The 27,952-nt window shown below is 37.4% G+C and overlaps 3 protein-coding genes across 3 annotated transcripts in view; 1 reads left to right on the top strand and 2 right to left on the bottom strand.

Annotated features, from left to right (window-relative positions):
• Positions 1-16: 16 nt before the first annotated feature.
• Positions 17-27,895, top strand: LOC118268963 (von Willebrand factor A domain-containing protein 8). The gene is made up of 21 exons (XM_050700442.1): positions 17-365; positions 872-995; positions 2,039-2,174; positions 2,456-2,623; positions 3,278-3,442; positions 12,461-12,619; positions 14,732-15,071; positions 15,470-15,716; positions 16,221-16,361; positions 16,899-17,034; positions 17,645-18,548; positions 19,037-19,242; positions 19,779-19,966; positions 20,611-20,770; positions 21,125-21,280; positions 21,606-21,714; positions 23,769-23,889; positions 24,516-24,696; positions 25,363-25,508; positions 26,182-26,283; positions 26,779-27,895. Exons 1-21 carry the CDS (start codon positions 182-184, stop codon positions 26,888-26,890), a joined length of 4,185 nt encoding a protein of 1,394 aa, XP_050556399.1. The 5' UTR covers positions 17-181; the 3' UTR covers positions 26,891-27,895.
• On the bottom strand, positions 4,722-7,996 carry LOC118268966 (uncharacterized). The gene is made up of 2 exons (XM_035583809.2): positions 7,535-7,996; positions 4,722-5,921 (listed from the first exon to the last, which is right to left on the bottom strand). The coding sequence occupies exon 2, from the start codon at positions 5,798-5,800 to the stop codon at positions 4,745-4,747; it is 1,056 nt and encodes a 351-aa protein (XP_035439702.1). The 5' UTR covers positions 5,801-5,921; positions 7,535-7,996; the 3' UTR covers positions 4,722-4,744.
• The window catches only part of LOC118268878 (troponin C-like), a 266,651-nt gene continuing 251,302 nt past the window's right edge, over positions 12,604-27,952 (bottom strand). The window contains exon 7 of the mRNA XM_050700637.1: positions 12,604-12,613. The gene's annotated coding sequence lies outside the window, so the exon portion shown is untranslated. The remainder of the gene's footprint in view (positions 12,614-27,952) is intronic.

The raw sequence follows: 27,952 nt of genomic DNA, 5'->3' as shown, positions 1-27,952 counted from the left end.
GTTGAATCTGTCATTGTGTTTGACAACGTGCTGTCAACATGTCAATTATGTTTTAGACTTTGACCTGTAGATTATTGTATATTTTTCTATTAAATAAGCAATAATTAATTACGTAATGGCTTAAATATTATAATATATACTTAATTCCATTACCTAGTGTCGATTTTATGTAAATATAACAATGTATAATCCCGCAGTAACAGTTCGAAGAATCGATGTTTTGATTCGTATTTTAGGTAATCGTAAACTAATATTAGCTGCAAATCCAGTTAGAGGTTATTCTAGTGAAGATAAAGTGACCATTGGGGATGTGAGTAAGGAGATCAAGAGCCCCAAAAAGGTTGAATATGTGCCTAGAAAATACTGTAAGTTTTTACCTTGAAACTTTGCTTCCTAACCTATAAAAACAGTTGTTCTCATGTTTTTGTGCTATTTATTGACAAACAATTAATTTATGTACACACATACAATATAAAATACAAGACATATACAATTCAGATACATAGGCACCACATATTCCTATTGGAATTTCATCTTATGGGCCTGTAGTAGGAAAAGTAAAATTGTTACAAGAGACACTGTGTAATAAAATAAATGAAAATAAAAAAAAAGATTTGAATATTACTCATCCAGACCAGAATTGCATACAATTTAGATGCAAATGTTTGTAATAAAACTTTTTAAACATTTAGGTAATAAAAAGTTTATTACATTTATTAGCTAATCATATTATACTGAAAATATACACATGCTACATAGGATGTTAGATCTCTTTGATTATAAATCACCAATAGTTTCATGATAACAAAAGTTAAAAAGTAAAAATATGTCTCCTAATATATTTGTTAGTAATTTTATGTTATATCCACAGTAACCATAGAAGACACGGAAATTAAATCCTTATCTCAAAGTACACTCAGAAACCTAAGATGGATGATGCAGAAAGATTTACTCGGCCAGGATATGTTCCTTCTTGGGCGACCTGGACCGAGCAGGTGAGTTTAAAGACATATTTGTTTTAGTTATCCACAACATTTTAGTTTTGTTAAACAAATTTTTTTACAATGTCTTTTTATCCCCAAAGATTTAGGCAGAGGTGCACATTATGGCATGTAATGCCACTATACAATGTACACCCACTTTTCGCCATTTGTTTCATGTAATGGAGGGTGAGCTTATTGCCATATACTGGACACAATTTCAGAGTCCATACTACTAGTTACTGAGATTTTTTTCGAAAATCGAAAAAAGCCCAGTAATACTTGTTAAATATATCAGCCTCTATGAATTTCTTCTATACATCACTTTGACATAATTTCTTTTATCATCCACTAGGTATTTAAATGTCGTAAACTTTATCAAAAATAATAAAGTCCAATTATTAATGCAATAAAAACATTATTACTGTGTGATCAAGTAATAAGACTTTGAACATTGAACTAAAGATAGATACTTCTTGATATACAATACTAGATTTTAATGGTTGCCAAAAATGTTTTTAATCTTATGTCATAGATAAGAGCTATGAGGAAGAATAAAATTTTCGAATTGTATTACTCTATGTATGTATAGATAAATAGTTCTTTTCTCCTGGCCTTTTGCCAATAAAATCTATATTTACCTATTTCGTAATTAACTAAGAATCACGGTTTACTCACGTAAATTAATGGAGAAAAGCTCTATTAGTTTCGAGTCACAGAGGGACTTTTCATCATGAGCTGCGTGCAAAGACGCGGCGATGCGTCGCACCCTACTGTAGTAGTAGACGTAGGCTGCGCTTACGTGGATAAATGATATATAATTAATTAGTATGTCTCATGATAGTTATTATAATAATACTAGCAAACCCGGTTAACTTCCTTTCGCCACCAATGATTTTCCTTGTTTTCTTGAATTGCTATAAACCTCACAGAGCTCGAGACCTTTTTAACGAATGCAAAACCGTTCGGACACAAGATCGGTTCGTGTGTTCGGGAGTTATAGCGTCAGGAAGAAAAACCCGACTTATTTTTATATTATAATATTTCGTAATTTTTAGGAGAAAAGTAGCTCTTCAGTACTTGGAACTGACTCAGAGAGAGCTGGAGTATGTGGCCCTGTCAAGAGACACTACGGAGGCTGACCTTAAGCAGAGGAGAGAGATCCAGAGCTCTACTGCTAAGTATTTCGATCAGGTAAACATTTATTTAAAATTTAAGGATTTTTGGTTGAATGCTGATTTGATATTATTGGGATTTAGGAAATTCTCAGTCCTAGTTTAGATTAAAAAAATCTAATATTGCATGGTTCTCAACTTAGTGAACACATCTAAAGTACAGTTGCCAGCTTTCTAGAAATTAGAACTTTGTGGTCTTGTAATAAAGTTCAAAATAGATTGAAGGATATTGATATGATTGCCTATGTACCTAGTACCTACAATAAAAGATGATATGTTATACTCAATCTTCTTCCACAGAGTGCGGTCCGCGCCGCAGTAGAAGGCCGTGTGCTCGTTCTAGAAGGAATAGAGAAAGCAGAACGCAATGTGTTGCCAGTGCTAAATAATTTGCTCGAAAACAGGGAGATGCACTTAGAAGATGGACGGTTCTTAGTTCCAGCTTCCAGATATGATAAACTGTTGGAGGTATGTAATTAAAAAAAAAAGCAAATACACAATTGAGATACTAATGTAGTAAAGATTTCTGAAAGTTGATTAAGGATTAAAATATTCGGCAGTACGTACCTTACCACTCTTTTATTACAGGCAGTAATTTAAGTAACAAACTTAACTAAAAATCACGGCTTACACACGTAAATTAACGGAGAAATGCTCTACTAGTTTCGAGTCACACAGGGACTCTTCATCATGAGCAGCAGCAGACGCGGTGACGTAGAGCATTTCTCCATTAATTTACGTCGATAAGTCGTGATTTTAGGTAATTTAGTATGTTTCACGATAGTTATTATAAGAATAAGGCAGTTATTTGCCAAAGTATTGTTTATCCCCTTATCAATAACTCCTTTTATTCAACAAATAATTACTGTTTGCATAAACACACAATAGCATAAACTTGCATACCGTAAAACGGGGTGAATAGAAACAAATCAGGGGTGAATAGGAACAAGATTTTGTTGTGTTTTCACGTAATTTAGAACTGTTTACACAATTTTATTATTTTTTATTAATTCATTACTAAAACAAAAAATGCTCTATTAAAACCAAAAACATGAAATCAAACTAATAATCCTAATTTTTTTTTTCTATTCACCTCATTTTACCGTTACTCTATTTTCTTAGGAACACGGTGCAGAAGAAGTGTCGAGATGGCGCTTAGTGCGAGTAGACGAGAACTTCCGCGTGATAGCACTAGGCCTGCCCGTGCCCCGGTACAGTGGGCAGCCGCTCGACCCGCCGCTGCGGTCCCGGTTCCAAGCCAGAGATGTCGCTACCATCGGGTTCTCTGTAAGTTGTATCTTTTTTTAAACTGCAGATTTTTTTTTAAATCGGTTGCATCGTTAGCCTTGTTGTTGCAAGTGCGACTGCCTGCCAGGGGGTCTCGGGTTCGATTCCCGGGTCGGGCGAAGTATTACTGGGCTTTTTTCAGTTTTTCGAAAATTTCTCATTGGTACCAGTCTTGAATTGTGCCCAGTGTATGGCAATAGGGTCACCACCTAATACCCCATGTATACTTATGTTTACTTACAACATAAATTGTGAAATGTGGGTGTATATTGGCATTATGTGCCATAATGTGCACCTCTGCCTACCCCTTCGGGGATTAAAGGTGTGACGTTAATTAAAATCTCTTTGAACAATCTGTTGTCGTATGTGGTCCCTAATAGCCATAGGCATATAGCTACTTAATGTACAAAAGTGATTTGTAAATTGTATTAGTATTTGAGAAAATTATCGCGTTCCAAATAAATTAAAGCTGAAGTTATTATTATAGAAAATATATTATGTACTTTAAAATTATTATAGGTAAGATTTAATTACGTCAAGGTATTTGACTGCATGGTTGGCGCGGTGGCTGGGCAACCGACTGCCAAGCAACGTGTAGCGGGTTCGATTCCCGCACGAAGCAACTCTTTGTGTATACCCATAAATTGTTGCTACGGGTCTGGGTGTCATCACCGAAGACATAGGAGAGAATCCTACTAGCATCCTACTAGCAGGACAAGGTTTTAAAAAAAGAAAAATAAAAAGAGTACGACAAAGATTGACAGACATCTTGTTATTTTTCGTGCAAAAGAATGCTATCTATATCCTCTATATACCTTTACCTACGGCTGGGCCCATAAATAACTTACGAGACCTTGCTCAACTAAACTCAGGGCTCCGGACAAAAATGTCATTGTCTTCTAAAGTGCTTGAACTCTACGATTGCATTGGAGTTCTAAAAGATATCGATTATACAACCGTCAAGTAGATACTATTATTATTAGTACAAAGAACTTTGTCCTAGCTGCAAAAGGTTAATTGATTATGAAACTGTATCGAACAATAGTTATTGTTTACGATTAAGTAATAACGGAGTCGTAATAAACATCGTAGTACTACTATAAAATTTCATTTCTTGGCCTTTTGATGGCTGGGGCTTGAAAGAAAGTAAACTTAGGAATCGTATAGATGTGGCATTATAATCAATGCAGCCTTTTACCACTTAGGTAATGGCTATTACTTAATGTTTAGTTGTGAAAAAGTTTGACCTCTGTAGGGGAAGTGAATAAAAAGAGCATAAAAAAGCGTTCATAAATTATACTTTTACTTCTTCGCTGTTGTGTCAAACTTCAAACTTTTATACGAGGGTTGTGAAAGCAAACTCTCAGTCCTACTCGCCGGGGCCGGGGGCTCCGGCTTCTTCGGCAGCTCGGGCATGAAGATGTGAACCTGTCGCTTCGGGTTCTTGCTCACGTCGGGTATCAGCTTCTTGTTCAACATCTCCGCGTATTGCTTCTCAACCGCGTTCTTCTCACTGATCACCTTGAGCCGCGTCTCCGTCACGTTGGTTCTTAGCTCTCTGGACCTTGTTTTGTTGTGATTATCTTTTATTTTGACGTTTGTCTCGTGCCGTGGCGTGCTCTTGGCGTTCCGTGACTGTCGCGCGTAGTTCTCGATCGTGTTCGCAGACGTCGGCACATAAAATTCGTGCCGATCAATATTCCCACTTTGTTGCGCTTTTGGACTGTCCCCCCCTTTCGGCGATGTGCGCCCGGCTTCCTTATGTATGTCGGTGGCTGTTTTCGATTTCGACAAATTATGGTTTCGACGCTGCAGCTCCGGCCAGCTGTGTCGAGGCTGCGACATTCGTTCCACGTTTTCTGGTGCCAGCAAATCTATTTTGCCCGCTAAGTCGAGCCATTGTAGGACTCGTTCTGACAGTTCAGTATTCTCCTTAGCGTCGACTCTCGCCGTTTTGTTAGCTCTCAGGTTCCTCATATTGATATTGAGACTATCGTAGTTACCGTCGTTAGAGTCTGTGTGTGCACTGGCTCGCACGATTAGTTCGTCGTCGTAGTCTTGGTCCACGCCATGCAAGTTGAGACGCTCTATATCACCGGTGACCGGTCTCTTGTTGATGCGCGACTTGTCGCTCTTGAGTACGAGGTTGAGTTTCCTCAGACACTCCTGTAAGTCGTCGGAGCGTTGGCTGAGCCGGGAGCTGGCGGTGGTGCAGCTGGCCGAGGAGTTGGGTCTGCGTCGCTTGGCGTGGAGTTTGAGCAGGTAAGGGTCGTCGTGCGTGAGTATGGCGTGTCGGTAGTCGCCCACCCACACAGTCCTCACGTACATAGGCCGCTGCGAGGACTGCCACAGGACCATATTCCCACTCGACGCTACGCCCTAACGCACGGAGTCACGCGACCTTTTCTATTAGTGCGTGCACGAGTCCGCGAGCCTTCATAATTGATTCGTATCATCAATCGCGCGGCTTTCGACGGCTCTGCGAACAAATGGCGGAGTTTTATTTGATAGTTTTTATGAATGAAAGCGCACAGTTTAGTGGAAATAAAATGGATGGTATTTTTGTGAGGCGGAGCTTGCAACTTTTTGTTTTACAGTTGTTGAGTTTTTAAAGTGATATGTAGTGACTCGTATTTTTAAAGTCAACCAATATTTCATCGCATTAGTATGCGGACAATACAAAAACAGGTACCATCATATCCAAAATAAAGATAAACGAAATTAAACGCAAAGGAAATAAATATACAACAAATTATAACCAAAATGAATGTGAAAACTCTTTCAAAGTAGGCAACAGTCTATTATGCACTCCGCCTGTTGCTTGGAAATTGTTTCCGTAGTTAGCAGTTAGTAGAGTGCCCAGCTATAAGTTGAGTAAGCGGGACATTTATTGTTATTTATTCAAGTGGTTTATCTGATTAATTATGTCAACATTTACTTAATTTAATAGAGTTGTCATATCACAAAAAAATAATAGTATTTTTACCCGTCGTGTGTCGGAATGCAGATCCATGCGAGACACAATATATTTTCTATTGTTGTCTTATATACGGCATACAAAAGGTTAATTGTTTGTCGATGGGAAAACACAACTGCTTAGCAAAGAGGTAAAATTAAAACTAGATACTATGACAAATATGTATGTAAACTATGAGTAGAACATGAAGTACTACAAATATTAAAGTTCTATCTTAAAGAAAGAGCGAAATCCTGTATGAAAACCAACAAATTACAAACAAAATTGTCTCAAAACTAACTAATATTATGGTTCTCCTACCTACCCCATCGTAGCGTAGTAGTAGCAATGATTAATTGTTCGCTAAACGCGACGCGACGGGTTCATTCCGGCCGGAATTTACATCGAGTTAATTAATTACTACTTAAGCTGATATCATTAACATTGATAAAATAATTTGGTCGAGTGATTGAAAGTGACTGCCGAGCGAAACGATCTTGAGGGGTGTTGATGTATGGCAATAGTTTCACACCCTATTACTATATTACACGGGACACGTAACATAAATGGTGGAACCAGGTTATTATATTGTATATCTATATTGGGTGACTGGTAATTAGTGAAGGATATTTAAACACGTGTTTGTACTCATGATTACAAACAACTTTTCGCAAAGAAACTTTTTTGTATACTCAATAGTTTTATTTTTAGCACCCTATATTTATTTGTACCTACACCTTTGCACACCAGACTAAATGTTTTATTTTAGCATTGTAAACCGTATTAATTAATAATGTGATTTGTTTTTTAGTAACTATTGTATGCTTATCAATTAGTATTTGTCTTTATTTTTATTTAAACACTTCATCTCCTATTGTTCAAATTCATTGAATCAATCTGTTATACAAAAGCATTTAACATAAAAAATTGTTGTTAATATTTTATTTAAGCATTTAAGTAATAGTAATAAATATAATAAGCATACTTGTACTAAATAGGCTTTTAGTACCTGTGAAATAAATGCAGAACAAAACATTATAATTGATTCAAATTCAAATTAAATAATTTATTGCATTTATGTGTGGTATAGATTATAAACATTACATTAGCAGATTAATTTCAAGATCAATACTCACAATCAAAACATCAAATCAGTGCATCGGCTACGAATCCGTAGCATCCTCGTAGCATGGCTACGAAGCGTAGCATTTGTCTACGAACGTAGCATTCACATGATCACTTGTCAAAATCTAAAATTTAAAAAAAAAACCGCCAAGTCACAATAAAATTACTTTCTTAAAAATATTTTTTTTGTTTTCGATAAATTAATATCGGTGCAATCGCGAACGTCGTTACTTATTTCCTTGTAACCGGTGACTGGTCGTCGCTCCCCGTTCGCGAGCGGTTTTGTCGTCAACTAAAGCCGGTTACACACGCGATGACACGAATCGGGTTTAAGGTTGAATATATTAGTTACATGTGTCAAGTTGAGCCCATGAATCATTGTCGCGAATGCCTCGTTCCGTTGGCGTGTGTAATTGCATTATATTTTGTTGTGATCCTTGTTATTTGTCGCGATTAATATGTTTGGACTCGGGGATGGGAGAAAAATGTCGTTGTTATATCAAAGAATGAAGTTGCTTGCATTTTTTAAAGGAAAAATGTTGGTTGGTTTGTATATTTTTCAATTTTGTGTTAGTTTCGCAGATCGCGTGTTTTGTATTTAAGAATATTCAGTATAAGTTAGCTTGAAATGCTCCCATGCTTGAATAATTTTTTCATTAGGTACTAGCATATAGTATATACAATATATATACCAGTCATTGTACCATGGCAGAAAAAAATATCCTGATAAAAAAACTCACCGCCCTAAAATGCATATCAGAATGGGCATAGAAATGTATGTGTTCATCGAAAATGATCAAATAATGATGAACTTTTGGCATTGTTAATTGCATTCCATTTAAAAAAATTAAGTACAATTAATATATTTTTCATGATTAGTGTAACAAACCTTATTTTCGTCGTTTGAAGTTTATAGTTTATAATCGCGAAGATAATTCGAGCCTAAATATATCAGGCATCAAGCCCTGGCACGGCATCCACAGTAATTATTCCTCCGATCGTGCCACAGTTTGTAATTTATTATGGAATATTATTGTATTGTAAATTCTGCATAAATCCTATTCGGTTTGCATAATTTCGGGACGACATGGTACAAACTGTTTGGAGCACGAAACATTAAGTTTTATGGTAGTAAATAAGTAGTTTGGGGAAGCCAGGGATTGGTAAACTTTGCGCTAATAGCTAGGTGCTGATACCATCTTTCGAGGGGATTATACAGAAGCTATAAAGGTTTTAATGTGCTATAAAGCGCTGTTGTAGGTTGATGTTTTTAACTTGAAACATTTGTCAAAAGGCTAGAATTTAATTTAGGACAGTATGTAAGTGTCCGATAGTGGTGAGCACATCTTGTTGAAATTGCTACCACACGGTAAAGTAGACGATTTTATAGGATTGAGTAAAAATATTATGTTAAAACTCTTGATTCCTTAAAATAGCTACAAAGTTGGTTTCTTGCATTTTTTTCTGAAAGACGCAACAGCCCACCGTTTTCTTTTAGCTGGTTATGTAGTGTTGTTTAAACATGGTGCAGAAATTATCATCATTATATAAATTACCATAACTGTTTCAAATTTAGTTGAAGGAAAGGCTAACATTAACAATTTACAAAATTCAACTCGGCCTAACTCCACAACACCCTTTATTAGAAACTTCCTAACGCTTACCTAACTCGGCGGTATGTAAATAGGCAGCCGTATCCATCAGATACCTAGCTCAGACGTAACTTTATGTGTGCTTTGTGTACCTGCGATCACGTATCTCTTGACGTAATTTATTACAAAGGCGCTTCGCCCTGTCAAATGAATATAGGTTAGTGCTTTCAAGAGTCGCGTATCGGTACCAACATTTGGTAGGCACGAACAACGACATATAGGAACTCTCTCGGTTTACGATTGCTATTGAGCAACACTTTTTCTTCACTTTTATATCGTTTTACGGTTTACAGATACACTTTGGGAAATTGGTGAATTGGAATTGTTTTTAATTGTGATGTAGAAAAAATGGTTAACTACTTTTTTTGCTTTTATCGCGACGCATGTATTTTATATGTAAGAACTATCCGTTTTTAATTTAAGGGCCTGTTTTACAATGCTCGGATAGCCGCTTCGTGGTGGACAACGACGTAATTTGTATAAACTATCTGTCACATAAGTTTACTGGGTACTTGGTATTTGTCTGTCTTTTGGATTAGTAAGGGAGATAAACAGAGGTCTCTCTATTTATTACTAACAAACGTTTTTGTTTATTCTCTGAATAATAATCACGAAGTTATTAACAGGCATAGTGGTATTGCATTATGTCCTCTAAGGTGACATTTAAAGCTCGTCTTATTGTTGCCAGACTATTATGTCGCGACAATACTCATAAAATTTTATATGTAAAATGTAGTGTCGTAATACTTTATCGTTGAAAAGCCGTATGGGAGGATGAGTGTTTCTATATAGGGTCGTAACAAACTTGACTTTATTTGTCTATATGGCTAAGAATATGACCTTTTGATATCTACTACGTAAACTTATAGCAGTTTGTATAACCTACTTGTAGACACACATTTAAAACATGAGGGTGCTTTTCCTTTATAATCCTAGATTATTGCCAAAACCTTACAAAAACAGTACCTCTTGGCAGCAAACAATCAGAAATCACATGGGGATCAAAAATCTTTATCATAAAGTCTTTTATCTTACATGTGCTAAATAGTAGCTAAATAGTTAGCTCTAATTCTCATAGTAATAATAGTTCATTATTTAGTTACTCCTCTCATTAACGTCTTCTTTATACAAAACTACATGTAGGGGTGGAATATCCCCATAATTTACTTCTAGCAAACAATGAAGTTGCTAATGAGTCGTCAGAATTAATAGTTCAGTGTGTATTAATTGTGGGCGAATTGTTTCCGTGTCGGCCTCGGTAATAGGGTGCAAACATGCCACGCTCCATGTGGTAATGTGGCACAAACGTTTGCCAGCGGTTATACGGAAATAATGAATGGGAAACACGGTATTTTTGGCTCGGCTTTCTTGAAAATGTTTGCTGAATTTTAAACGCTGATGAATATGGTAATTTTTAGTTGTTCGCTGAATCTGATCAAATTATTTCCGTACAATATTGTTCAGTATTGTATTTGGACGTTTTTTTATTGTATTAGCCGGTAAACGAGCAGGCGGATCACCTGATGGAAAGCAATCGCCGCTGCCCGTGGACATTCGAAACACCAGAGGCGTTAAAAGTGCTTTGCCTTTTGAAGGTTAGGAATTTAAGGGTTGTTGGGGAATCGGTGATTGGGAAAATTGGAAGGCAATTATTGGGCCTCCGGTAACCTCACCCACACAACGAAACACCATGCAAGCGTTGTTTCACGTCGGTTTTCTGTGAGACTATGGTATCACTTCGATCGAGCCAGCCCATTTAGGCCAAAGCACGGTTCTCTCACACTTAAAAGAGTTGAGAGATTCATAAACTCATATCTATATGACAAAGCTAAAACAAGACTTAAAAATAAATCTTGTTATAACGCAGACGTAAGAATGTTGACTAAATCCGTATATTCTGTAGATGGCCTAAACATTTGCACCATCAGTTTTACGAGGTTATCGTTGCGTGATTCCAATATTGTTCATATCTAGGTCTCACCATACATTGTGGTTTATTTTTATACAGCAGTCTTTGTTTTTGTACGTATAAGTTTGTGCCTGTCGTCTATATAACGTCAGTTTAGTAGATAGTGGTTTACACTACATTTTAAGGGTTAGGGACTCAAAAAATGATAGTAGGTCGTAAAAATTACTTTTCATCCTCGATATTTGTGATATTTTAGTAGCAGGTATTTCTTGACTTGTAATTAACATTTATTATAACTATAGTTAACATTTTTACATTTACATAAATAACTATACGACTGTCTTCCATGGGGCTAGACAGAACGCCAATCGCTGTGAATCTTACATCTTTTTCATTTACCAAACTCGATATCGTTCTAAACATCCAACTCAAATCCATTTTCTGCCAACATTTGCAAACCATTTACAAAATCAGAAATCAACATGAAACGATTAACTTAACAAGTCCAACATATTTCATTAAATACCACCGTAGCGTAGTTGAATTCAAACTTTAATCTATCCATCAACCCCGCTCATTATACAAACACAGCGTAGTTTCGTGACACGGCCGCTTAATTGTGATAATTGCCAGACAGAAATTAATTTGCCGCGACGTTCAACCCTAAAGCCCAGAGCACACTGTCGGAGGCACGCTGAAGATAGTGAAAATAAATCAATTTAAAATGAACCTTAAGTACTATGACCTATGGATGAAAACGGCATGCCAAAGATGAGTGGCGTGCGGTGCGTCGTCAAGCTATCTTCGCCGCTCCCCGTCGGTGTGCGCTGGGCCTAACGGAATTAGTTAAGGTTTTGCTAAAATTCACATGATTTACGGTTAGCCACATTTTTTTGTTGTTCTTTTTCGTCAAGAATTCGGTATTTTTATGTCTTTGTTTACTTCTGAGGCAGTTAAAGGGTTTCCGAGTTTCGTAATAATGAGAAAAGTTTCCGCTTAAAATACGGCAATGCTCGCAATATTTTCGTGAATGAAAAAGTGGCATTTTAAAGGCATTCTTATTGTCACCCTCTTATTTAATTTGTGTTTTGTATGTCTTTTTCGGGGCTACAACGTCATGTTTGTTTTCTTTTTTTTTCATACTTCTTTAAGTGAATTGATGGTTTTCTTTTTTTTTTCTAGAATGCTTAAGACTTGGCTGTGCTCTACCGTACATCGAGTATTGTTGTTTAATGTATATGATAAATGATTATGAAGAAAAACTTGATACACAATTTAATATTTCGTTTAAATTATCGTAATAAGTAGGCAGAAGTGCACAATCCAAATAAATGTATAGATCAACGAAATCTTTACCTTTTTTTCTTCTTCTACAGGAGCATTTAAGCGTGTTAAAAGATGAAGCGCCGCGGGTGGACGCTGTGAAGCTGGAACAACTCCTGTCTGCCGCGTACGCGCTGATCAGTCCTGAGCTGCAGCAGGTCACGTTGCCCGACTTCCCAGTAGACAGCTTGCAGGCTGCCGCACTCATTCTGGTAAGTTAGTATTACGTACTGCAATACTAGGTGTTTTTCTTATTAGATATTTTATTCAATATCATTTGTTACTCTTATTCATAATGATTATGGTATGTGTTATATCTCTCTCTTAAAGTTATGGTTACTAAATTATATGTTTATTATTTATACTTCAAATTTTTTATAATTACTTCAAAATTAAAGATTTATGAAATAACTAGCTTCTGACAGCGGCTTCGCCCGCTGTCCCGTCAGATAAAGTACCATATTATTATGTGTTATTTTAGATAATAATCTAACCCTGTTTCAAATTTCATCCCTATCCTTTCAGCCGTTTTGATGTGATTGAGTAACAAATATACAGGCAAACACAAACTCACACACTTTCGCATTTACAATATTAGTAAGAAAAGAGTATTCATAAGTTTTTATCAGTCTATAATCGTGTTAGTTATTTAGTTAGTTACAATAATAGTAAAGGATCTCTCTTTGATTAATTCAATTTGTCTCAGCGTCGGGTGCCTGAAGTTATTATTTATTATTTTGATCCAATTACTTCAACTGTCATAGATTCTAAAGCCATTCAAAGTTCTGTGGAACAGCTATATTACTTTCATAAAAAAATTAAGGAAATGTTAAAATTTCGCGCTATCGCGTGCCGCTGTTTTTGCAAACGGACGTACCTAAGACTGAAATATAATTTGAAAACTTTGTTAATTAAGTAATTTCTTTGTATTGTATGTAGTATGTATTGTTAGATTTTAAACTTTTCTATTTTAAACTAAAACAAACGACCTTGGTATTAATAGCTGTGGAACACGACACTGTATTTGCTAATCTCACTCCTTAATGAACAAAGTTCGTTGGAAAACAAATTAGAATCGCAGACAAACTACTGCTGTTGTCTGTGCTCGAATTTTAAGCTCGAATTTATAAGATTGGTTTTTAATAAGCCGCCTGTTTTATTAATTTATGATTAATTATTCAACTTTAGCTAATACAACGTCAGAGACCAATACGTAATTGTGTGGTCTTATTTAATTTAAAAGATTAACAAGGACTTTTTATGACATAAGTCGGTAAACAAGCAGACGGACCACCTGATGGTACGCAATCGCCACCGCCCATGAACACCCGAAACACCAGAGGTATTGCAAGTGCGTTGCGGGCCTTTTGGGGGTTACGAATTTAAATGTTATTGGGGGAATCGGGAATTGGGAAGGGGGGTAACTGAGCCTCCGGTAACCTCACTCACACAACGAAACACAACGCAAGCGTTTCACGTCGGTTTTCTGTGAGGCCGTGGGATCACTCCGGTTGAGCTGGCCCATTCGTGCCGAAGCATGGCTCTCCCACACTTATGATTATTTAACTCTAGCTAATTTTAGATACCAATACGTAATTGTGTAGTCTTAGATCAGACAATGGTGTATTCATAATTTACTCAAAACTAATTAGAAATACAGATAAAAATGTGCAATCATATACTGACCTTTGGCCGCAGTATCAATCCGACAGCTTCATAAATTTCTATTACGGGCAACTTCCCTTTTCAAAAAGGACAACTGCATAAAATTTGGAAGCTATGAACATGAACACCCATCTTGACCTTGAAGACGAGTTACACTGATGAGGGGATCGCGTGCACACCATGGGACGTTCAAGGTCATACGTATCCTCCATTGTCACATAAACTTTCGGGGGATATTTTCAGTTTGTTGTGATTTTGTTTCGAAGCTGATAGAAATCTGCGCTTCCTTCTTCCATTTATTATGAACATTTTTTTTTAAATTTCATCCATCATTCTTAAATGTAGGCTAAAATTAATTTTATAAAAGGGAAACGTATTGTATCGATTTATTCCAATGTTATTTATGGTGCATTTTATTTATGACTTCTTAAACTGTTCATATATTTATTTTTATAATAACTATCGTGGGACATACTAAATTAAATAAAAAAAACGGTTTCGAGTCACAGAGAACACCCAGTAGGCTGCGTGCCGTCGCCGCGTCTACGCGCTGATCATGATGAAGAGTCCCACTGTGACTCGAAACTAGTAGAGCTTTTCTCCATTTATTTACGTGAGTAAACTATGACTTTTAGTTAATGATCATACTTTTGTTTCAGGAACGAAATCCAAACATCCCAATTCACAAACTAGTGTACCTCCTCTACCCTTACCACTCCTTCCTCACCAGGGAACACGTGAAGAATGTGGAAGCAGTTCTCCATAACCTGAACATTAACACCAACCCCAAATGGGAGATATCTCTCAACAACATCCAGGTCAAAGGAAACCAAGCCTTAGTGACTATGGAAATGAATGGAGCTAAGTCTCAGTTTAGCGTGCCCCACGGTGGCAGGGTACAGGGTGTTGAAAATAGGCATATTGTTAAAACTGCTTACCAGAGTGAGTTGCTGAATGAATTGATGCTGAGTCATAGTGTCGGAGATTTTTGTATTATTGGTAAGTAGGCCTTTGTGTGTGCTTTTAGCGAAAACTAATCTTTTGTGTTCTAATTTCTATCCCGAATTGAATTCAGAAGATTCAACGTTACGCCTTTTATCCCCGAAGGGGTAGGCAGAGGTACACATTACGGCACGTAATGCTGCTATAAAATGTCCGTCCACTTTTTCACCATTTGTGTTATAAGTCCCATGTAATAGGGGATGAGCCTATTGCCATATACTGGGCACAATTCCAGACTCCATGCTACTACTGAGAAATTTTCCGAAAAAAAAACCGAAAAAAGCGCAGTAAGACTTTGTCCGACTTGGGAATCGAACCCAAGACCCCTTGATCGAAGCAGCCTATTATAATTCAGAAAATTATACTGAAAAACGAATACAAACTTTCATTAACAGGTCCAAAAGGCTGCGGCAAAAGTCTTCTAGTCTCGCAACTATCATCCTTATTGGGCTACACAATAGAGCCTATAGTCCTGTACCAGGACATGACGGCCAGAGACCTGGTGCAGCAGCGCACTACCCTGGACAATGGGGACACGGTGTGGAGGAACTCAGCGTTGGTTGAGGCGGCGTTGAAGGGACATATGGCGGTGTTGGACGGGTTGCATAGGATACACGCTAGCACACTCGCAGTGTTGCATAGGTAAGTTAAAGTTAAAGCATTTGTTTGAAAAAATATATACGACCTTTTCTTCTTATACACGCGGTTTTGAAACGTCCAAATATAATTGTCCGTCAGTAAAGCTAGGTGCGTGGTCCAAAATGTAGATTCGTAAGAAATTCCATTGTTGCTTTTTTTAACCGACTTCAAAAAAGGGTTCTCAGTTTATTTTTCGTGTATGTATGTATGTTTATGCGCGATTATCTATCGCAAACCAATTTTGAAGCGTTTTTCAGCATAGTATTTTTCAGACTTAGGAGAAGGTTTAAGGGATATTACATGGTTTAAAAATTATGCAGCAAAGAAAATTAAAGGCGGTTTTTCCTTTTAATTTTTAAGTTATTAAACTTTGCGCACTTATCTATATTTGTGTCTCTTTCTCACATACACTGCCGAAAATATCTTATCCGATTTCGGTAAAACCTACATTCTTTGTTGATAAAACACTCAACACCAATTAAACAATGCAACTTTGGTCCGGTACAGGTTGGTGCACGACAGAGAGCTACAGCTGCACGACGGCACGCGACTGTTGCGACACGACCGATACGACGAGCTGCTGCGGTCGGGGCTCACCGTGGCACAGCTTGAGAAGAATGGGGTCAGGAAGATACACCCGGCGTTCAGGTACATATAATATAATAGGAAGATCATTTTTGCAAAGAGAAAATAACTTATTTTTTAAGAAAATTATCAAAGTCATACAGACCCTTGTCATCTATTTCAGTTCAATTGTCATATTTATAGGTATTTACACTAAATAATATAATAATAACTATGACTAAAATATTTACAACTTAAAAATACCTAAAAAGAAATAAAAACTAACTTAAAGCGTCGAAAAAGTTATCCTCATCGCTGTGTGTGTGGTAAGGTGCCCAACAGACTGCCACGTTGAATGGCAACTCATCACCTTTTGAAGAACAGCTTGAAAAATATGAAGAAAAATTAAATGTTCTTGTTGTCTCTTCATTATTTTAAAAGGGCGGCAATTGATGGTGCAAATGTGGTGTCTTGATTGTGGTCTGACAATTTTCGCTACTAATAATTTAAGTTCCGAGAGTCCCATTAATATTTAATACGTGAAGTTGAAACAAATATTCCCTACCAGAGTATTGTATTCGAATTTGCTCGACCCTAATTATTTTTGTTTTGTTATCTCAGGATAGTAGCACTAGCAGAGCCCCCGGTACTCGGCCGTGGTCAGCAGTGGCTGTCTCCGGAGATCCTCAGCTTGTTCATCTTTCATGAGATGAGGAACCTCAGCAAGAAAGAGGAGATCTTCATTATCAACAGTTTGGTAAGTATCAATTTGATTTGATTACAAAAAATATAAATAGTACAGGTTGCTAGTAAATAATGAAATGATAATATTTTTACACACACAACGCCACGCCTTTTATCCCCGAAGGGGTAGGCAGAGGTGCACATTACGGCACGTAATGCCGCTATGCAATGTACACCCACTTTTCACCATTTGTGTTATAAGTCCCATGTAATAGGGGGTGAGCCTATTGCCATATCCCGGGCACAATTCCAGACTCCGTGCTACTACCGAGAAATTTTTCGAAAATCCGAAAAAAGCCCAATAATACTTTGCCCGACCCGGGAATCGAACCCGAGACCTCTTGTTCGGCAGTCGCACTTGCAACCACTCGACCAACGAGGCAGTCAGATAATATTTTTCTAATGCATAAAACCCGAAAAAGGAAACTATGAAGTTGTTTTATTTGTACGGCTAGTCATGTCACTTGTACTTAACTTTAAATGATAAATTATATTTATTTCTGTAAGTAGGTTATAAAATAACAGTTTTACACGTCTATAATTCAAATAGCTAGATGAGGCATTCATTCGACACTGTTTATGTCATAATCTTTTAAAGTTAACTATTATGTATGTTCTTTCAGTATGGTGACATATCACAACCGCTCCACACGATAATCAACTTAGCAGACGAACTCAGGCGATCAGAGGACAGCACTCTGAAGAACCTCTCATCATCATTATCCACCAGACAACTCCTGAGGATCGCCAGCAGAATGGCCAAGTACCCAACTGACTCGGCCTACGAAACTGTTCAACAAACATTCTTAGCCAAGTTCCTGCCTAATTTAGCACGACGAGCGCTAGATGGCGCTAGTCAAAAACTAGGCATAGATCCACCTAGACGATTCGGTATATTCGGAAACAATCCTTCAGAAACCAAGGTCAAATGTTCAGTTGAGAACAACGTTTTAACTATAGGCAACACGAGTACGGAGATATACAAAACGGATGCGTTAACTAAAGTGCCAGATATCTTGTTTTATGACGTTCCCCAGCACATGAGGTTGCTCGAATGGTTACTACAAGACTTTTTGCTTGGCAACCATCTCCTTTTGGTAGGCAATCAAGGTGTAGGCAAGAATAAGATAGCTGACAGACTTCTACAATTGTTGAACCGTCCTAGAGAGTATATACAGCTGCATAGGGACACCACAGTGCAGTCCCTAACTGTGCAACCCACTGTAAAGGACGGCGTGGTGGTTTATGAAGATTCTCCCTTAGTGAAGGCAGTGAAATATGGCCACGTTTTAGTGGTCGATGAGGCGGACAAGGCTCCAACACATGTCACTTGTATTTTAAAGACTTTGGTGGAAAATGGGGAGATGATCCTGAGTGATGGTCGGCGCATAGTGCCCAAACATATGTTGGAGAGTTCAGGCGGTGATGTGTCCAGTTTCATTCCAGTGCACGATGACTTTAGGATGATTGTGCTCGCTAATCGTCCTGGATTCCCGTTCTTGGGCAACGATTTCTTCGCATCTTTGGGTAACTTTTATCTGATGATTTTTTGCAAATAGATTCTCGTGCGACTTTCCTTGACAAAATATTCTATACCCTCTGTAATGTAAAAGTGGTATAATAATTTTAAAGTTCTATCACTCGCTAATCATGATGGGTATAATCTGGGTGCCTTCGAAGCCCGAGTGAATAGGTTGCTTATGGGAAAACGTGCTCCATCGTGGCCGCATCATCACTTACCATCAGGCGAGATATCGGCAAAACGTCGACCCATCAAAAAACGTAAATAAAAAATCAGAACTCAATAATCGCCACTGTCCAAAGACGTTCATTTTTGTGTAGAAATAAGCATTACTTATTTTACGATAATTATATTTCATTCTCTTAAATTCAGACTGTCAAAAGACGTTCATTTTTGTGTACAAATGAATGTTAATTTTTACGATAATTATATTTCATTCTCCTAAATTTAGAGCTTAATTTACTTCATAATATTTTCATTCTTCCATCGCCAGGTGACCTATTCTCCTGCCACGCTGTAGACAATCCCTCAGTGGAATCTGAGATGGAGTTGCTGCGTTCATACGGACCTGATGTTCCTCAGGATGTGATGAAGAAGTTGGTGCAGGCGTTCGCTATACTCCGGGACAAGGCCGACCAGGGACAGCTGACGTACCCATACTCTACTAGAGAGTTGGTCAATATTGTTAAACATTTACAGGTTGGTCATGTTATATATTACATATTTGTTTTTAATTTATTAGATTGGATTTATAGTTTAAATGTGCTGGAACTGAATAATGACACAAAAGTGTAGTTTAGCATTTGTGTCTGATATACTGTACCGTATATACCGTATAAGTTTGCGTTGCTTTTAAAGTAATCGAAACAACCAATCAGAGCGCCATAAGCCGTTTCTTTTTTTAAACTTAAAGAATAATACGCGTTATTTTTACAAGTAAATAATGAAAGTAGCAAAAATAATACTGGGTATTTCTAATGGTCTCAAACAACAAAAATACTCTAAACGTCACGCAATTTTAAGACACTCTCAAATATAGTTCTGTCCTTGCAAATTCTTTGTAAGTGACAGAAGCACGAGATTTAAGTGTAACTTAAAATTGAGTAACATATCAGTATTCGGGCGTAAGAGTCATAATTTTGTACAATATTTATTATATTTTATTTTAATCTGTTTAAAGAATAGCAAGACATCTTAGATATACTAAGCATAATATATCTAATTATGTTTTCTAGAAATATCCAAACGAGGACCTAGCGACAGCTATAGGCAACGTGTTCGACTTCGACCGGTACAGCAAAGACATGGCCGACACCTTACTGGAGGTGCTTCATTCCAGCGGACTGCCGATAGATGGCGTGCTCGACGGACGGTCCAAGGAGGCGCTCAAAAAGATACAGATGACTATTGAGAGGCATAGTGGGTGAGTACTTGAGTAGTGAATGTTTATAATTGTTATCTTACATAATCTCTTTTTGTTCAATGGTTAGCCACAGGTTACCTACTTGTGAGTAAAAATCACAGTTTACCTTTACACTCTAAATTAACCAAAATTCACGATTTACTCACGTGAATTAACGGAGAAAAGCTTTACTTTAGAATTAGTGAAGAAAAGCGGCGACGTCGCGCAGCCTATTGACGTCGCCGCGTCTGCGCACGCTGCTCATGATGAAGAGTCCTCTTCGGTGATTCGAAACTAGTAGAGCTTTTCTCCATTAATTCACGTGACTATTTGTGATTTTTAGTTAATTTAGAGTGTCTCACGATATTTATTATAAAAAAATATATTTTAGTTAACCTGCATTGCTGCAACTATTGTAATAACTACTGCTTTAATATAGCATTCAATTTTAGTATTGTTTATCCCGCTATAAATGACCATTTCTCAGCATCGTATACATTCTTAAGAATCCATTATTATAATCTAATTATTGTATACCAGGTGACATTGTAAGTTTACAAATACACCCACGCCACACCGCGGTAGAGAATCCTAGCGTGGGGTATTGTTTTTAAACGGGCAAATAAGGTTTATTTTCAATTCTCACTGACCTTTAATATTTCCAGTAAAGACACATCATCTCCTAAGCATGGTAAAGAAGATCCTAAGAACGAGCCCCACGTGGGGGGGAACACGTGGGCGGGGGGTACCGGGGGACGAGACACTGCCGGATTAGGGGGGAAGGGGGGACCGTACAGGCTGGATAAGGGACATGATGTGCATCAGGTTAGTAAATGTCGCAATCAACTAGTTTAATCAGCCATCCAAAGGGGGCTACCGTTTTAGGCTCGCCAGATGTTGCTAATGTGAACCTCTCGGTCTTCGTTCAATAGAGAATTAGCTAGTGTCACACCATTGAACGTTCAGTATTTGACGTCTGAAGTGATTGGACAAAAACCACTTCCTACATTTGCATTATCTGGGGACCAAAAAACGGTAGCTGGAACGGTAGCACGGTGGTTCTTGAATGATTTGTTCACGCGGCATTAAAGTTGACTTTTTGTCTTTAATCCCAATCTCTATAAGTGAAAATAGTAAATTGAAAATTGTGTACAAAATAACCCACAACGTATATTTCAGCTTTCAGAGGCTGAAAAGGACGATGTGCCGGAGCACGTGAAGCAGGCTGCGCGGGAGATGAATCGGAAGGCTTTCGAGGAGAGGCTGAAGGAGATCAAGATGAGCGAGTTCGACGCCAAGCTCTACGGACAGTTCCATAGGGCGGTGCAACAACAGGTACTCTCTCTTTTAATTTAATGTCTTAAATATATATTTCGAATTATTTCACACAGAGAAGGTACCAGAAACAGTACCCTTAGTATCAGAAACGAGAGCGCGTTCGGCGCTCTGATTGGTTTATTCGAGCCGGCCAATCAGAGCGCCGAACGCTCTCTCGTTTCGATTACTTTAAACGTAAAGCAAACTTTTACTAAAACTTTTACTCTTGATAGAGTTTAACGATACACCCAATGTAAAATTACATTCTAGATTTCGAGAAGACTTTTTCTAGAACATCTAATGTCTGTCTCCAAATATTATTGTTGTTATATTTACTATACAGATCGGAGCACTCAGGGGCGTGCTGGCAGAACTGCAAGCGAAGAAGAAAGAAAGACATTGGAGCCGACATCAGACCAGCGGAGAACTGGACGATGGGAAGATTATAGAAGGTATTTACTATTTATATAGAGAGGTTCATCGTTTGTTTAACACATTGAACGCCGTGGTAGTCACCGGTGACCGACGTTAGCGGAGGATTTGCCTTCAACAGTTTTCTATTGGCAGTCAAAGACTTAATGTAGGTGTTAGAAGTAGTCAGGCCATTAGCTTAATTGTGTTTTGGAAGCGGCCTGTTAAAAGTGCTATAACAGACGTTGGACCATGGGGCCTCCGGGGTTGGTGTACTAAGAGGACCGAGTGTGGCCACAAGGGAGCTTTTAGTTCCTACGCTCCCGTTTCAGTTTTTTTCCCAAAAACCTAGGTGCATTTTGAAGGTTTCCCCCCGTTAAAAAAAGCATTGAGGACGCTGCCAAATGGTTAGTATGATAAGGTCTTAAGAGAAAATAGATAGATATACACTACCGACAAAAAGTTTGGAAGCACTTTTTAATGTTAATTATTTTAGAAATAACATGAGTTACAGTATTGTTTAATTAAAAATTGTTAGGTATTTAATTAAGACAACAATTAAACTATAAAATAGAAACATTTTTTTATGTATTAAGCACAAAATTAATTTATAATTGATTTTCATCTATATGCCTTTATAACAGCTTGGCAGATTCTAGGCATTCTCTTCAGTCATTTATTCTAGTAATCAGCGCTAATTTCTTTCCAAGCTTGCTGTAGATATTGTCAGAGCCCTCCCTAGTGCTCTACGGTAAACGTTCTCTAGGGCTTTTCAATCTTATTCATCCCATAATTTTTCAATAGACGATAAGTCTAGTGATTGTGGGGGCCATACCATCAATTCAAGGACACAGCTTGATTACTGTTCTAAAAAGGTTTTGCATATTCTTGCTGAGTGTTTAGGATCATTATTTTGTTGAAACACAAATGATTCACCAACAATACGTAATTAGGAAGGGAAATCATGATTCTTTAATATTTGCAAATATTGCTCCTTCCTCATGATTCCATCAATTTTAACAAGATCTCCGAAAGCAGTTCCAGCGAAACAACCCCAGACTGAAACATTACTACCGCCGTGATTTACCGATGATACTAAACAGTCTTCAGATACTCTTTCATGGGATCTGCGGCGGACAAGGAGTCTTCTATTAGACCCAAAAATTAATATTTCGATTCGTCTGTCCATAGTACAGTTTTCTATTGTTCTATTGTCCAATTTTCATGTTATTTTGGCCATTGCAGACGTTCCTTATTATGTATTGGTGTTTTCACTGCCGCACAACCATGCAGACCAGCAGATGCAAGGTGATTCTTCACTGTAGAAATTGTCACTTTTTTGTTTCGCGTTTTATTCAACTCCCGAGTAATATCCGGGGCTGGAGGTCGACGATTACGGTTTGAAGTTGTTACTATAAACCTGTCTTCGGCTGCAGAAGTAACTTTTGGTCTTCCACTCCGTTTTCTATCCAACAAACTGCCGGTTTCCCGAAGTCTCACAAGTGTATAATGAACACCCTTAGGTGATATATCGAGGTTTTTCGCAATATCTCTTTTAGAATAACCTTCATTATTTAGAACAATAATAGCCGATCGTGTTTCAACTGTTAACTGTTTTCCTTTTCCCATCTTAGACTCAAAATATTAAAATTATTAGTATTTTTAAAAATACGAAGTCAAAGAAGCAAAACTCTTATTTAATTGCACAAAATTTAATTAATCAGTATTCTTAACACAGTTCTCAATACATACTGTCGAACATTATAAACTGTAACATTAAAAAGTCAGTTTGAGGGTACTCTGCAAATTGAACAAAGTAACAGCAAAAATTGCGTTTTTGTGATTTTTACGTAAATGTTTCAGGTTTGGACACCATGATTATTTATATTACAGTAAAATGATTTAAAATTATATTTTATTGTATTACGACATCAATTAATATAGATTTTATCAATTTGCAATACTTTAGATCGAAAATTACTGCTGCTTCCAAACTTTTTGCCGGTAGTGTATACTAGATAGATACTATAGCGTACCTTTAGAGCATTCAATATTTACATAATATGAATCAATATAATATTTTGTATGGTCCCAGGCCTGGCCGGCGAGCGCTCGATATACCGGCGCCGCACGGACCAGGAGCCCCCGCCGGGCGCTCCGCCGGACAAGCCCAAGCGACTCCGACTTGTCGTCGACGTCTCCGGCAGTATGTACAGGTACTACTTACAGTCATTGTAAGCTATAGTCCATGGGAGTCCATTGCTGGATTATGGACCTCATTTACAAAAGAAGGGGATCTCGTTATTTTTTATAAAAAAAATCGTTGTCCCACACTAATCTGACTGGCGCGGTGACTTGGCAACCGGCTGCCGCGCAACAAATAGCTTTTCGATTTCCGCAATAGCAACTCTTTATGTTATCCACAAGTTGTTGTGTCGGGTCTTGATGTCATGTGTATGTGAACTTGTTTATTTGTAAACGCACCTACGACACTGGACAAAGTCCTAATATGGGGTAACGTTTTTAAAAGAAAAATTATAAGAAACCATAGTTGGCATGCGGGTTGCAGATCGCAATTAAGTTTATTACAGAGAATGCTGCTGCCCAGTACGTGTTAAATATGTAATTCTCTGATGTTGTAATCATGGGCGGTACTGATTGCTTACCATTCAGTGACCTTTACTTTACAAGAGTGAGTTCGGTGCTCTGATTGGTTGGTTTATTCGAGCCGACCAATCAGAATGCCAAACGTGCTCTCGTTTGGATTAAACGTAAAGCAAACTTGTACTAAGGGTAATGACTATTTGCCCGCGATTCAATACAAAAACGCTGCTGTTTCCAGGTTTAACTCGTACGACGGTCGTCTAGAGCGTTCGATGGAGGCAGTAGTGTTGCTGACGGAGGCTCTGAAGGGCTACGAGGCTCGCATCCGGTACGACATGCTCGGCCACTCCGGGGAGGAACACGCGCTCGAACTCGTCCGCCTCGACCGACCTCCCGAGAACGAGAAGGAGAGGTTACAGGTATGTAGATGTTACTCATCTTTTAAGAAAATTTTATAGATTAGAGGCGCAGACTGTTAATCTATTTTTTGTTGATATATTATGTAGTAAATAAGTTAAAACACTGTATTTTTCATAACTATCGTTCACTCACAATTTACACATATATATTAATGGAGAAAGTCTCTAATAGTTTCGAGTCTCAGAGATTCTTTATCATGAGAGTATGCGCAGACGCGGCGACGTCGCGCAACCTACTGACTAGTACTTTTAAACTAGTAGTTTTTCTCCATTAATGGACGTGAGTAAACCTTTTGTTATTTTAGTGAGTGATTTTTAGTTAATTTAGTATGCCTCTCGATAGTTATAAAAAATACAGTGAAAAAAGAGAGTAAATCGTTATATTTTCTGGAATTGTAAACTTCGGACGATCGATACATTGTTTTAAAAATAACGTATAGGTTCTTTACTAGTGACGTAATCAGCCCCAACTACTAAACTTCACAAACTTTTGAAGTTAAGTTATCAACTGATAACTCACTTTAAATTGTAAATCAAACTCTATTGCTAAGAAAATAAAGTTTAAAATTGTGATGCAGATAATCCGCGTATCGATAGCGATAACTCACGTCGAATTGTATAAGAAACTCTATTGCTAAGAAAATAAAGTTTAAAATTGTGATGCAGATAATCCGCACGATGCACGCGCACGCCCAGTTCTGCTGGTCGGGCGACAACACGCTGCCGGCGGCGGCGCACGCTATATCCACCATCGCCGCCGAGGACGCCGACGAGGCCATCGTACTCATACTGTCCGATGCCAACCTTAGGAGGTAAGACAGATTAATATTATAAATGAGAAAGTTTGTTTGGATGTTTGACCGTTAATCACGCTAAAACTGCTGAATGAATTTTGATGAAATTTGGTAGTACCTTCAGCATGAGTTTGCTTTATAGAGCGTGCCAATCAGAATGCCAAACGTACTAAGGGTGCAGAGTATGATCTGACTTGGGTGATAGGCTACTTTTATCCTATAGAACGCGAGAAAAATCGCTGGCAGAAACTAGTACTTAATATTTTTAACCTATGTTAAAGAGGGATGCTATTTTTTATGACTTTTTTGATAGTAACAACTACTATTGGTAGCAATAAAGCTAACCTACCGCTTCACTTTTATATGCAGCGTTTTGTAATTTGCTAGGTAGAAAGCTAAACATGATATGCGGTCTATCTTTGACTGATATGCTAGCTAAGGAGGAGGCGGGGCGCGTGAGGGAACGCCCTAGCCGTCGCGAGAGACACTCCGGGCGTAGGGGATCGCGTGACGATCTCCGGCCACCGTAAGTGCGGGCCTGCGGACGGCGAGAAGTCATAGGATGATTTTCCCCCGCAAAAAAAAAATCTTTGACTGATAAAACTCTGCAACAATATTTTTGTAAATCTGCCCCCTACCCCATAAAATAGCTTGTATGTCTTCATTTAATCCTAATGTATATTGCTTACAGATACGGCATCCAACCGGAGGAGCTCGGTACAATACTGACGTCAGACCACAGAGTGCAGGCACACGTCATATTTATCGGCAGCTTGGGAGACGAGGCTAACACGTAAGTTACTTACTATGTTATACAAATACAGATTTTTTTTGGTGTCGCAAAATTTTCATATCTTCATCTGTAATGGCAATAGAACACGCTTTCACCAATAAAAAAAAAAGAAATTAAATATTTTTTCTATCTTAGAGCGTGCGACTATATAAATGTTTTTGCGTTGAATATCTGTCATCGGACATAACTTAGGTTTTTGTACCGTAACAAAAAAAATTAAAAAAATAATAATAAATTTACTTAAGAATATCGTAATAAAATTGTGCTGCACTTAATTTTTTCCTGTTTATTAATTTATCAAGTTACTGTAACAGTTAACGTGTTTGTTACACACGTTATCGACTGTGCTTTATTTTCTATTTGTTATTTTTAAAACTCCAAACTTACTTACTTATTATTCAGCAACCTCTCAATCATCGAGACAATCAAATAGAAACAGATTTATATTTACAAAAGTATTCATATAACTGGTAATCGAAAATGTGTTTATTCCAGACTCCTGCGCAGACTGCCAGCAGGCCACGCCCATGTTTGCATGGATGTTGCGTCGCTACCACAGATTATGCAACAAATATTCGCCTCATCACTCCTACAGTCATCCTCTTGATTATAACTACACTTTAGATAATTGAATAATTATTTTGTTAATTTTCCAAGTATACACAAATACCTCAAATTAACCTAATCTTATGGCAGTATCTTACCAATCTACCCTAAACTAATCCCTTACTAGGTGTCACTTATGTGACGTCAACGCTTAAATTCCTAACTCCAAAAAGCCGGCAATGCACTTGTAAAGTCTCTGGTGTTTCGGGTGTCCATGCGCGGCGGCGAGTGCTTACCATCAGGTGATCCGTCTGCTCGTTTACCGGCTTATAACATAAAAAATATGTATGTACTATGTTTGTGATATCTTTGCTGTAACACAAATACCTCTATTTTGTATATAATGTAAGTATAAAGATAGTAAATGGTTACCAGGATTATGTATTACATTTTGAATTCTATTTGTTGATTGAATAAGGTTTATTTTGTATTGCAAAAGGTTTATAGTACTTATTTTATATGAAGGTGTTGGCCAAAAATAGTTGCAATACTCTTAAATGTATTTTTTTTGACTTTGTAAGTACAACTTATATGGAAATATAGGATAGAACACGAGGTATGACAGAAAAAAAAATAATTAAATCATTTTTCATTCATTATGAGAAATAGAAAGCATTCCTATTTCAATTAAGTATATATTTATTTTATATACATATGTATATTTAAGCTAAACCACAGTATATGTATTAGTCGAATTAGACCAATTTGTATAAAATATACGATATTTAAACGGTAGCTAAGTAAAGATTCCATGCACTAAAATCTATAGGAATATTAACGTTATGACGACCAATTTAAGAACCAAAGTTAAATGTTGTATTATAAATATTTCGAATAATTCTTTATTTTTTTACCAATTTTTTTTTTTGTTATGATATGTGAAACAATCAGTTTTCAAAATAATGTTCAATAAGGCTATACAACTCTTTTAGTTCACAAACTAAGTTTTATGTGTATTGTGATATGAATGATATACAATAGTTAAATAAATAATTTAATTTCATTATACCTGTGTTTTATTGTACATTTATAGAAAAAATCTAGTTCTTCTAGAATCTAGAAT

The sequence above is a fragment of the Spodoptera frugiperda genome, chromosome 2, assembly GCF_023101765.2.
Source record: "Spodoptera frugiperda isolate SF20-4 chromosome 2, AGI-APGP_CSIRO_Sfru_2.0, whole genome shotgun sequence".
Classification (NCBI taxonomy): domain Eukaryota; kingdom Metazoa; phylum Arthropoda; class Insecta; order Lepidoptera; family Noctuidae; genus Spodoptera; species Spodoptera frugiperda.
Note: the sequence above shows the minus strand (reverse complement) of the source record. Positions and strands in the feature narration are given on the sequence as shown.